A 10,759-nucleotide genomic window follows, 5' to 3' on the forward strand; every position below is an offset into this window, starting at 1 on the left:
GTAAACCTCGCTACTCGGAAACACCCAGTGCTGACCACACTGAGAGACACGAAAGCGCAGGTAACGCCAGTTGGCCAAGTGGCATTAAGCATCCCTAGCGGTACGAAAAGAGAGGTCATGATGATATCGTCTACGTCCGTACCGCTCCTCATGGAGTAGATCCCGCATCCAACCAAGCCAATTTTTAGTATTAACAAATGGGAAGGTGGGTTTTAGGAAATTTCCCTATTTTTAGGTTTTGTGTTGCCCAAATTGGGGTTTGAAATGGGGATTTCACTAGGGAAGGTTCATGGTTTCAAATTGAACCATTAAGTCCCCAACATCAAATTCCCCAATCGATTTATATATTAGGTAAGTGGGTGGGTAGATTCAGTTGGGGTGGTTTCTATTAGTTTTAATGGAGAGTAAAAAATAGGGAAGAAAGAGAGACAACTATCTAGAAGGTAGAGAGAGAGAGAGAGGGCTTACCTTCAATGGGTAGGCGCTCCCCTCTTCTTCCTCCTCCCTTACTCTTCTCCTTCTTCTTCTTCTTCTCCTTTCTCCCTTCTTTTCCTTTTAATTTGGTAGGAATGAAATGAATGTCAAGAGTCTTTACTTATAGCCACTTAAGTTAACTAAGGGTTGTTTGGGAGAAAAATGGGTTCTCACCTATAATTGGGTTAATCCGTCATTTGACACTAACGGGCTCACCTCAGGGTGTCCTGGTACATTAATCCATCACCTAGTAGGTGGTACCAACCAATGGACGTGGTTTGAGGTGCACGGGTACGAGGGCCTCGGGCCCCATGGCCAATTAACCCGGTTTTGGCAGGTATACTCACCAAAAGGTGTTCACCACCCAAGGTCGAATTAGTCTCCCTATGTGCTACACCCTGCCAAAATTTGGCCAAGGTATGCGGCACTAGACACCCATACCTAGTCAGCCAAACCCTTCAGGATCACAGATGCAGTATCTTGATTTCACAAATTCCCACAAGACCACAACTAAAATCAGAATATGCTAATAAAGTCTCATAAATATCACTGTGATGTACTAAAGTGATAAATTACATTATACAATTTGCATATTTGAAAACAACCACAAGCTACAATACTACTTACTACACATCCATAAATATATACATCAAGAAGAAGGAACTAAAAAATAGTGAAGCCCATCGAAATCCCAACATAAGCTTCACAATAGCTGCTAAAGTCCACTCCTGCCTCAGCACCGGTTTCCATCATCTGAAAATAGTATGCCACAAAGAATGTGGCCTCGGCATCTGGAAGGGGAAATGTGAGGGGTGAGCAAGGGTATGCTCAGTGAGGGGTGGGGGCAGGCAAGCACACACAAACAAATAATGTAAGCACAAGCAAATAAATAATGCAAGCACAAGCTAATGAAGAATGCCATGTATCCTTAGGCAAACTAGAACAATTGAAACAATGCATGCTCAACAAAACATAGGATGCTCATGATCCAGTTTAATTATACTTAACCTAGCAACAATTACTAAGTCCAAGGTATTTGTGCTGTATTGTAACATAGTTCGTATCACTGGTCCCGACAATCCCATCGGTCACCTAGCAGTACAAGCTAGCTACGAGTCAGGAGTCTACAGGTCCTGACAATCCCATCGGTCACCCCACAAACCCTTAATGAGTAATCCCAACCCTACAGCCTTAGTCTCGGCAATCCCATCGGTCACCCGCACTATGAAGGTATGCAACTACGGTCCCGAAAAACCCATTGGTCACCCGCATTGCATCACCCCCTGGGATTAACCAGTACCTAACCCCTACTAGAAAGGGTGCAGCTCCAGGGTCTGTGAATCCTAACATGTATTCTACATGCATCCGATCATACATTAATGACCATCACTATAATACCAACCTCTAAGCCCATGGTTGGCCATGCTGTGCCTCAGACTGTTGATGTTACAATCATTACCACCCATCATACATCACACATCCTCTAACCTCTAGGCCCACGGTATTGGAAAGCACCTCGGCTACACCGTGCCCTAAACTGTCAGGTCACAATCATAACTATGCTACTGACCTTTGAGCCCATGGTACCGAAAATGCACCTTGGCAACACCGTGCCTCAGACCTTCAATATCCTAATTACAACCATGAATCTTATCCATATAACCACATTCCATATTCACAACTCATAGTCCCATAATCACAATGGCTTACCTCACTTAGCTCTGTAGTTTAGAAACCTGTCCACAGTCTTACCAATCCATATTCACAAGATAACAGATGTTAATAGCAACAACATGCATAGCAGCAAATAACAAATCATACATACACGTAATTCGAGCAAAAATAGAAATTAAGGTAAAACACTGTAAAATAAAGTCAAGCACCCCTCACCTTGGTAGTCGGGGTTAGACAAGTCACTTCTCTGAGTTGGGTAGATTGCCGCACAGTAATTTGATTTCCCTACTCCATAACATACTTAGATTATCAGGTATATAACTAAATTCCTATTGTTAATCTAATTTAATTGGTTATTCTTATTCCCATTCCTTTTTATTAATTTTTTGTTCAAGTAGGTTATTCAAATTCATAATTTCTAAGATTGAAATCTATGGATAAACCATCATTTAAGGGTTGTACTGTCCTTATTCCATGATTGTAGTCGGTTCAGTAGGGTTTAGGCAGTACAGTGGCCTTTCTAGCCTCTAAAAGCTCAATCGGCTGGAGACTTCTGCTAACTGGCCTGCCTGTAGTTGGGAGCCTATTGGGTAACATCTGTAGAATTTTGATTCTGCTAATGTTCTGTAGAATTTAAACTCTGTATTTCATGCATACTTCTCTGTTTTGAAGACTCAATCTCTTAATAACAACATGATGACTCAGATTAGATCTTCAATTAGTCCATTTAACATTTCCATACTTAAATGCTCAAATCATATATGCAATTTCAGCAAAAATTTCAGATTTTCCTTAAATTGAACCAATTTCTCATACCAAAATATGAATTGGAGGTGGAATTTCAGTATCTAACTTCCAATTTACTGATCCATTCCCAAATTTCTCATGCATGCATAGAATCAAACCTTCAATTCATATTGCATATGTCTTTAAAACCACAAATCAGTGAAATTAATAGAAGATTTCACAACAACAACAACAACTGATAACCTTATCTCGGCTAAATGGATCCAATACTGGAAAATAGAAAGTAAAGAAATATACAAGATAAGTTAAAAAGAGAAAGTGCAGGGATAAGTTAAGAGGGTATCGAAAAAAAAAGATACGCATCATGGGCACATCCCTTATATGGGGTCAGCAACACGGGTTCTTGTCCTCCACAAAACTCTATCTAAAGTCATACTAAGGTCGAGCCCTACTAATTGCATATCTTTTCAGACCACTTCTTTAATAGTCATCTTAGGCCTGCCCTTACCTTTTCTAGCTCCTTCCCAACAAATCTGGTCACTCTTCTGTACTAGAGCCTCCATAGGTCTCCGTTGGACATGGCAATACCACCTCAATCGGCTCTCCCAGAGTTTGTCTTGGATCGGTGCAACCCCCACCTCATTTCTAATATTCTTAGTCCATACCCTTTCTATCTTGGCCTTCCCATACATACCTCTCAACATTCTCATTTCTGCTTCACTCAATTTGTTTACATTACTCTTCTTAGTTGCCCAACATTCTGCTCCATACATCATAGTCAGTCATATAACTGCTCTATTAAATTTTTCCTTGAGTTTATTAGGTATTATTTTATCATATCACTCTCAACGCACCTTTTCACTTCATCCACCCCACTTTAATCCTATGAACAACATCATCCTCTATATCCCCTTCTTTGTCAATGATAGACCCCAATTATTTAAACAGTCCCTCCGAGGTAATTCCTGTTCCCTAAGCTTCACCGTTCACTCCCCTCCTCTAGATTGATTGAAGGGGCACATTATATACTCTGTCTTTGTTTTGCTTAACCTAAAACCTCTTCATTCTATGTTTGATCTCCATAGCTCCAGTTTAGTGTTAATCCCATCCAAAGTTTCATCTATTAGCACAATATCATAAGCAAATAGCTTACACCACAGAACCTGATCTTATATGTGCCTGGTTAGGTCATCCACAATGAGTGCAAACAGATAGGAACTTAGAGTAGATCATTGGTGTAACCCAATTGTGATCGGGAATTCGTTACATTGCCCCTCTATCGTTTTGACACTCGTCACCGCTCCCTCATACATGTCCTTAATTATATCTACATATTTTGTCGGACCCCTCTTCTCAAGGACATGCCAAATTAGCTCTCTCGAAACTCTATTGTATGCTTTCTCTAGGTCAATAAAGACGATATGTAGGTCCTTTTTGTGGGTTCTAAAAACTTCAATAAGCCTCCTTAGGAGGTAAATAGTTTCTATTGTTGATCTCCCTAGCGTAAAACCGAATTGGTTCTCTAATACCTTTTTTTTCTCTCTTAGGTGGGCTTCAATAACCTTTTTCCAAAGTTTCATAGTGTGGCTCATAAGTTTTATGCCTCTATAGTTATTGCAATCTTGAACGTCCCCTTTGTTCTTATAAATTGGACCCACAATGCTTCTCCTCCACTCATCTGGCATAGATTTTATACTCAAGATCTTATTAAATAGCTTGGTCAACCAAGTCACCCCATGTCCTCCCAAGCTCTTCCAAACTTCGATTGGGATCTCATCCAGGCCCATCGTTCACCCTATATTCATCCTTTGCATGGCCTCTCTAACCTCGATTTTGCCGAGTTGTAGTAAATGCCCATCATGCTCTTCCAAACTTCGATTAGTGTCATGTCTACTCCCCTCTACAACTGGGTTCACCCTATTAGTCATAGTACCTCCATTAAGTAGGTTGCAAAAGTAATCACCCCATCTCTTCATAATGTCCTCATTTCGTAGTAGCACTCTACCTTCCTTGCCTTTGATGCATCTAACCTGGTCCAAGTCTCTGCTCATTCTTTCTCTTATTTTAGCTATCCTATAGATCTCTTTTTCTGCCTCCCTTGTTTTAAGGTTCTTATATAGTTCATCATACTTCTTTGCCCTAGCTTTCCCCACACTCCTCCTAGCCTCATTCCTCGCTATGTGGTATCTTATTCTATCCTCATTTTTGTTAGTCCTCTACCAATTCTTAAAACAATCATTTTTTGTCTTAATGGTGGCTTGGACCTCGTTGTTCCACCACTAGGTCTCTCTAGGGGTACGCCACCCACCCTTAGTCAAGCCTAGGACCTCTTTAGCCACCTCCTTAATGCTAGCCGTCATTACAGTCCACATCTCGTTAGTATTCCCCACACAGTCCCATGTGCCTCATTTGATCACTTTATCAGTGAAGGATTTTAGGGGGGCTCCATATAGTTGTCTCCAATTAATTTTTGGGCATAGGTGTATCGCCTTCCTGTGTTACCTCATACTAAACTGCATATCCATGACTAGCAGTCCATGTTGTGTCGTTAGACTCTCTCTCGGTATAACCTTAAAATCTTTACAAAGCATTCTGTCGAGTCTTTTAGTCATAAAGAAATCAATTTGGCTTGCATGTAGTCCACTCTTATAAGTGACTAAATGTATTGCTTTTTTCTCAAAAAATGTATTTGCAATGCAGAGATTATATGCTATTGCAAAGTCCAACATGGAGGTCCCCTCTGTGTTCCTCTCCCCAACCCCATATCCTCCATGCACCTCTTCATAGCCTCTACGGTCCTTACCCACATGGCCATTAAGGTCCCCACCAATAATAACTTTCTACCTCGGACCGAAAGCCTACATCATTTCATCCATGTGCTCCCAGAATTGTACTTTAACCCTATCCTCAAGCCCTGCTTGGGGTGCCTAAGCACAGACTATGTTACAATCTCATCACCAAGCACCAGTTTAATGGCGATGATCCAATCTCCAAGTCTCTTAACATCCATAACGTCATCTTTAAGGTCTTTGTCAACTACAATGCCCACTCCCCCTCTCCCACTTTCATTTCCCAAGTACCATAGCTTAAATTCATCCAACCCTTTAGCTTTACTACCTTTCCATCTTGTTTCTTGAATACATGCAACATTAATCCTTATTTTTTCACATAACATCAATCAACTCCATACTCTTACCCATTAAAGATCCAATGTTCCATGATGCAAATCTAAATTTTCGCTCACCCCCAGGATTAGGCCCACAAGACATGTAATAGAATTAAGCGGTTAAAAGAGATGTAGTAGAAATAGGATCTATGCAAGGGTGATTGGCTGTGTATAAATAGATACGATGCCGGATACCTACCTGACGCACTAGTAGTAGGGATGCAAATATAGATATATTTAGATACTAGAATGATTAGTACTAAGAATCAAACATGCAACCAGTCAACACAATATGCCTGCAAAACATATATGATAATATCCACCTACAGCATAGTATGCACACACCAAGAACAGAGACACAAATAGAGTAGTCACAAGTAGCTATATGTTCAAACTTCCCAGGGTTAAGAAAATAAAAATACTCCAAAATAAAATAAAGAGGTTAAGGGTAGAGATGTCTCTTACTACTCAAGGCACTCCAAAAATCAGCGCCTTGCCTAAATCCGTATATAGTGCAATAGCTAACGACGGCAGTAGGGTCAGTGTGAAGTGCGAAAACAATTTTATTTATTTATTTGTTTATTTGGGGTGGGGGGAGCAGGTGTTCAAGGCTGCAATGGGAAAGTATCAGTGGGTGTAGGAAGAAGGGGGAAGATCGGCATGAGGGGAGCTAAAGGTGTAGTAGAGATGGGGGGATCGGCAGGAAGGAAGCTATAGGTATAGTAGAGTGATAGGATCGATGCAAGGGGAGAAACGTGGAGGTTTACTGGGTGGTGGTATAATAGAAGCGTATAGAGGTTCAAGCTCCGGTGATCAGAAGTTCAGGTAGCCGTACGCAGGTAGCCATTCGCTAGGAAGAATTGTTGGGATCCAAGATTGGTCTTCTAATGCACAACTAGAGAGAGAGAGGGGCGAGAATAAAGGGGTGGGTTGGTAGATGTTCTTCTCTCAGAAGCTAAGAGAGTCGGTCAGATCTAGAAGTGGAAATCAGCGATCAGGTCAACATAGGTGGAATCAATCTAAGAGGGAAGTAATTTAGAGAAACCATGTAACAGAGGTAGTTGATGTAAGTTGGGAGAGGAAATAGGGGAGATAGGTGATCGGCAGTGGAAAATTGGGCAAGGCAGTGAGGTAGTAGGGCAACGGCGGAGGGAGGGGGGAAGAACGGAAAATGTAGAAAGGGAAAACAGGGAGGTTAGTTAAGATTTCTAACTTTCTCTGGTTTAGGGCTCACTCCTACAGCCGCTGCCACTGCTAAGGACGGGAACCAAGTTCGAGTGCCGGCGATCAGACGTTCAAGTAGTCACGTTCAAGTAGCCGTTAGCAGGTAGCCGATAATGTTTCACCTCAATTGCAATTTAAATTCCTGTTTTAAGAATTTTAAGCAGAAATCTTAGGCTTCCAGCCCTATTCGGCCTTGAGTAGTGAAAATCACCCTTTCAGATTTAGAGAATCCTTCCATTTACATCACAGAGACAAGTTTTCATACATCCTTGATCATCAACTCATGCTGAATTTCACAGACTGTCACCTTAATCTTCCTATTCAGCCAAATCAGCCAACCCAAGCATCATTCTCCAACTATAATTTTATCATTTCAGTCAATGCAAGGGTTAGATTCTTACCTGGAGGAAGAATCAAACAGCTGCTATCCCAAAACCTCAATTTCCTCTTGATTTCCTTCTCTTCTCTTCTCCATTTTCTTCTTTCTCTTTTCTTGTGCTTGTTACGCAAGGTATAGTAGAGGTTTGAGCTGCTGTTCGGTGGTCCCTTTCTCTCTTTTCTTCTTCCTTCTCCTTCCTTCTTCTTTCTCCCTTTTCCCTTCTTGATGTTTTCAGGTTTGAGAGTTAAAAGGGGTCTCCACCGAATACCCCAGCATTTATATCCCTCTCTTAACCAACTCAACATATGGCCTTTGGTGTAAATCACATATATTATATTATATTATATATATTAAATTATATAATTACATTTAAGGATGTAATTATTCCTAACTTCTGTTTATATGTATTATTAACTTATTCTATCTTCAAAATACTTAAAGTGTGTGAGTGGGGCCCACAAAATCAGAAATCCTGATTCTGCCAAGCTAACAGGCCTGCCTGTCATTCCCATTGCTCTCCCACAGGTTGGATTAAAACCAACCCTCTTTAGTCTATAACACTCTCTATTACACCTAACCCCTATTATAGATATATTTTACCTGATAGCCCATGCTAGTATTGGCCCTCTCTGCCTGGTATCCTACTTGTCCACAAGGAAGGTAGGGAAATGAAATTAAGTTGTTACAATTTCCCCCCTCCTTACAAAAATTTTGTCCTCGAAATTTGTAGGGTTGTTCATCATCGAGAATCAATCTTGTTCACTTTAACATCCCCTTATCCACCAAGTTGTAACATCGGATTTGCACTCAGTGTTGCTAACATGCCCAATGCCTTAATACCACTAACTAATCTTTGCAAAACACAATAACACTCATTGGCCATGTTGGTCCTTTATTTATTCATGTCCTCAAGTCCTCAAGAACTGTGAAATCCACATCCCTTTCTCCTTCTCACTTCCCAATATCAACCCTGTTATGTCTTCACACATGCAAAATTATTTCTATCTTGTTCATATGTCTTTACTAGGATTCTCAGATCTGATCTATGTAAGGATATATATAAAGTCTTAGAATTTTACACTAATTTTGTATGAGTTGATCCACCGTTTCAATTTCATCAGCCTATGAGAACCATACATGGGGAATCCAATTCCATATTATGTCTCCAAATCATACACACATACTAAGTACTCTCATTATTCCACCAATGTCCTATTATCCATGCTCCATTATAATTCAAAACTTATATCATCACCATGCCCGATATCATACTTTAACTTTCATATATTTTCTTTACATACTCAGATATATATATATTTAATGATCAGATAATCGAAACCTTCAATGCTCCAAAATGTTTCCTCATATTCTTACCTCATAAATTAATTTTTTTTCCTCTATATCACCCATACAACTTGATCTCAGGTCTACTCACCTCAATTTGTTATCATCCTTACTATTCCACATTCCTGATACTAACCTTGTCATTCCGATCCAGTATCAAGATCGGATATATTGGGTAGCATAGCATGTTAGGTATCAACTTCTATAATGCGCATGAGATAATAAAATAACTAAGATACATCAGGTATAGCAATGCATGTGAGGATTTCATCAATGTCAACAGCATACCAGTGACTACCTCAGATACAGTCTTGGCCTCATTTGCTTGAATCTTCAAATGCCCCTTTTTGCATTCTGATACCTTGCTGCATTGGAGCTAGTTGGCTAGCTATTGGTGTTAAGGGTTCCACATATGAGTCTACCAACTCCCTTTATGGACACAATCTAGCTATATGTCCAATTTGTTTACATCTATAGCACTGCTTCATCTGTAAATAGGATCTAGCCTTATGTCCAAGTTATCCACATGCAAAACACCACTTCTTCTGTGGATCCACTTGCTGAGGTACTGATGCTACTGGCCTAGGTTTTTGTGATGCTTGGCGAACTTGTGGTATACTAATTTGTGGTGCAGCTAGAGTAGTACCAGGTACTTCAACTACTCTGGTGTAACCTCTGGTAGTAGATAGTGTCTTTGCTCTCCTTGCTACCTGAGTTTGATATATTTCTCTTTGTTTATCTTCTATAGACTTGGCTGTCTGGACTACTTTTGCATATGTTTGAAGGTGATGTGCAATCAGTAGTGTTCCAATACTAGCCCTCAAACCTTTCTCACATTTCTTGGCCTTTGCTCTATCAGTCTTCATGTGTTCTGGTGCAAAGTAATACAAAGCTTCAAACTATTGTTGATACTCGAGGACAGATTTTTGCCCTTGTGTTAAAGCCATAAATTCTGTCTCCTTTCTATCTCTGACACTTTGAGGGAAATAGTTTCTAAAGAAACCTTCCACAAACTGGTCTCAAGTTGGGTTGGGATGAGTAGCCAGCAATATAGGACTTGTGGCCTTCCACCAAGCATATGCCTCATCCTGTAGTTGATAACTGGCATATAAAATCTTCTATTCATCTATGCATCCCAACACTATAAAAGTTTTCTTGACACACTATCCATTTAGCTGGTGCCAACGGGTCTTCGGTAACTCCAATAAAGTAAGGAGGTTGATACTTTTGAAATTTCTCCATCAACTTAGAGTTATCTACACATATTGGTGCAACTGGCTGTGTGTCTAATGTACGTTGCCCAGGTTGTGTCACTTGTACTAGCTGAGATGACTGACCATTGGCTGGTTGTGCAGTAGCTGAAACTCCTTGTGCAATAGGTGGTGCAGGAGTAGGAACAGGTAGTATAGGCTGCACATTAAGGGGTTGTACAACAGGTAGCACGGATAGCTATGACTATCTTAGTCATCATATCCCTATATTGTTTTTGGACTTCTTGCATCACATTACTGACAATGGAAACTACATCTTGAGTTGTCATTACAAGTGGTGTAGGAGGTGGTACAAGTGATGCAGTTGTTATCTTATTTTCACCCTCATGTTCTAATTTATGTGGAGGGTTAAGATTTGCTCTCCAGGTGCGATTGTACTTCCACAATTATGGGTCATCTTAGGGATATGTACGTTTCGACATTTGGAAAATAACTTGTGAAATAAACAGATCGATTAACCTCCCAAATGATTTATGCATA

General features: G+C 40.3%; 1 protein-coding gene across 2 annotated transcripts; it reads right to left on the reverse strand.

Annotated features, from left to right (window-relative positions):
• Window positions 1–985: 985 nt before the first annotated feature.
• Window positions 986–8,399, reverse strand: LOC122076837. 2 transcript variants are annotated; one of them, XM_042642426.1, is made up of 3 exons: window positions 7,687–7,984; window positions 2,365–2,433; window positions 986–1,265 (listed from the first exon to the last, which is right to left on the reverse strand). In XM_042642426.1, exons 1-3 carry the CDS (start codon window positions 7,967–7,969, stop codon window positions 1,138–1,140), a joined length of 480 nt encoding a protein of 159 aa, XP_042498360.1. In that variant the 5' UTR covers window positions 7,970–7,984; the 3' UTR covers window positions 986–1,137. The 2 variants fall into 2 exon arrangements, 1 of the variants encoding a protein (XP_042498360.1); XR_006139599.1 differs by lacking the exon at window positions 2,365–2,433 and having other exon boundaries at window positions 7,687–8,399.
• Between the last annotated feature and the right edge of the window lie 2,360 nt (window positions 8,400–10,759).

The sequence above is a fragment of the Macadamia integrifolia genome, chromosome 4, assembly GCF_013358625.1.
Source record: "Macadamia integrifolia cultivar HAES 741 chromosome 4, SCU_Mint_v3, whole genome shotgun sequence".
In the NCBI taxonomy this organism is placed as follows: domain Eukaryota; kingdom Viridiplantae; phylum Streptophyta; class Magnoliopsida; order Proteales; family Proteaceae; genus Macadamia; species Macadamia integrifolia.

Excerpts from the sequence above, each read along its gene's own strand:
- LOC122076837 (XM_042642426.1), bottom strand. The coding sequence starts at position 7,969 with ATGTTGAGTTGGTTAAGAGAGGGATATAAATGCTGGGGTATTCGGTGG. Across the intron at positions 2,434-7,686 it reads CTGTTTGATTCTTCCTCCAG|GGAAATCAAATTACTGTGCG; the intron begins GTAAGAATCTAA and ends GTTATGGAGTAG. Across the intron at positions 1,266-2,364 it reads GTCTAACCCCGACTACCAAG|ATGCCGAGGCCACATTCTTT; the intron begins GTGAGGGGTGCT and ends TTCCCCTTCCAG.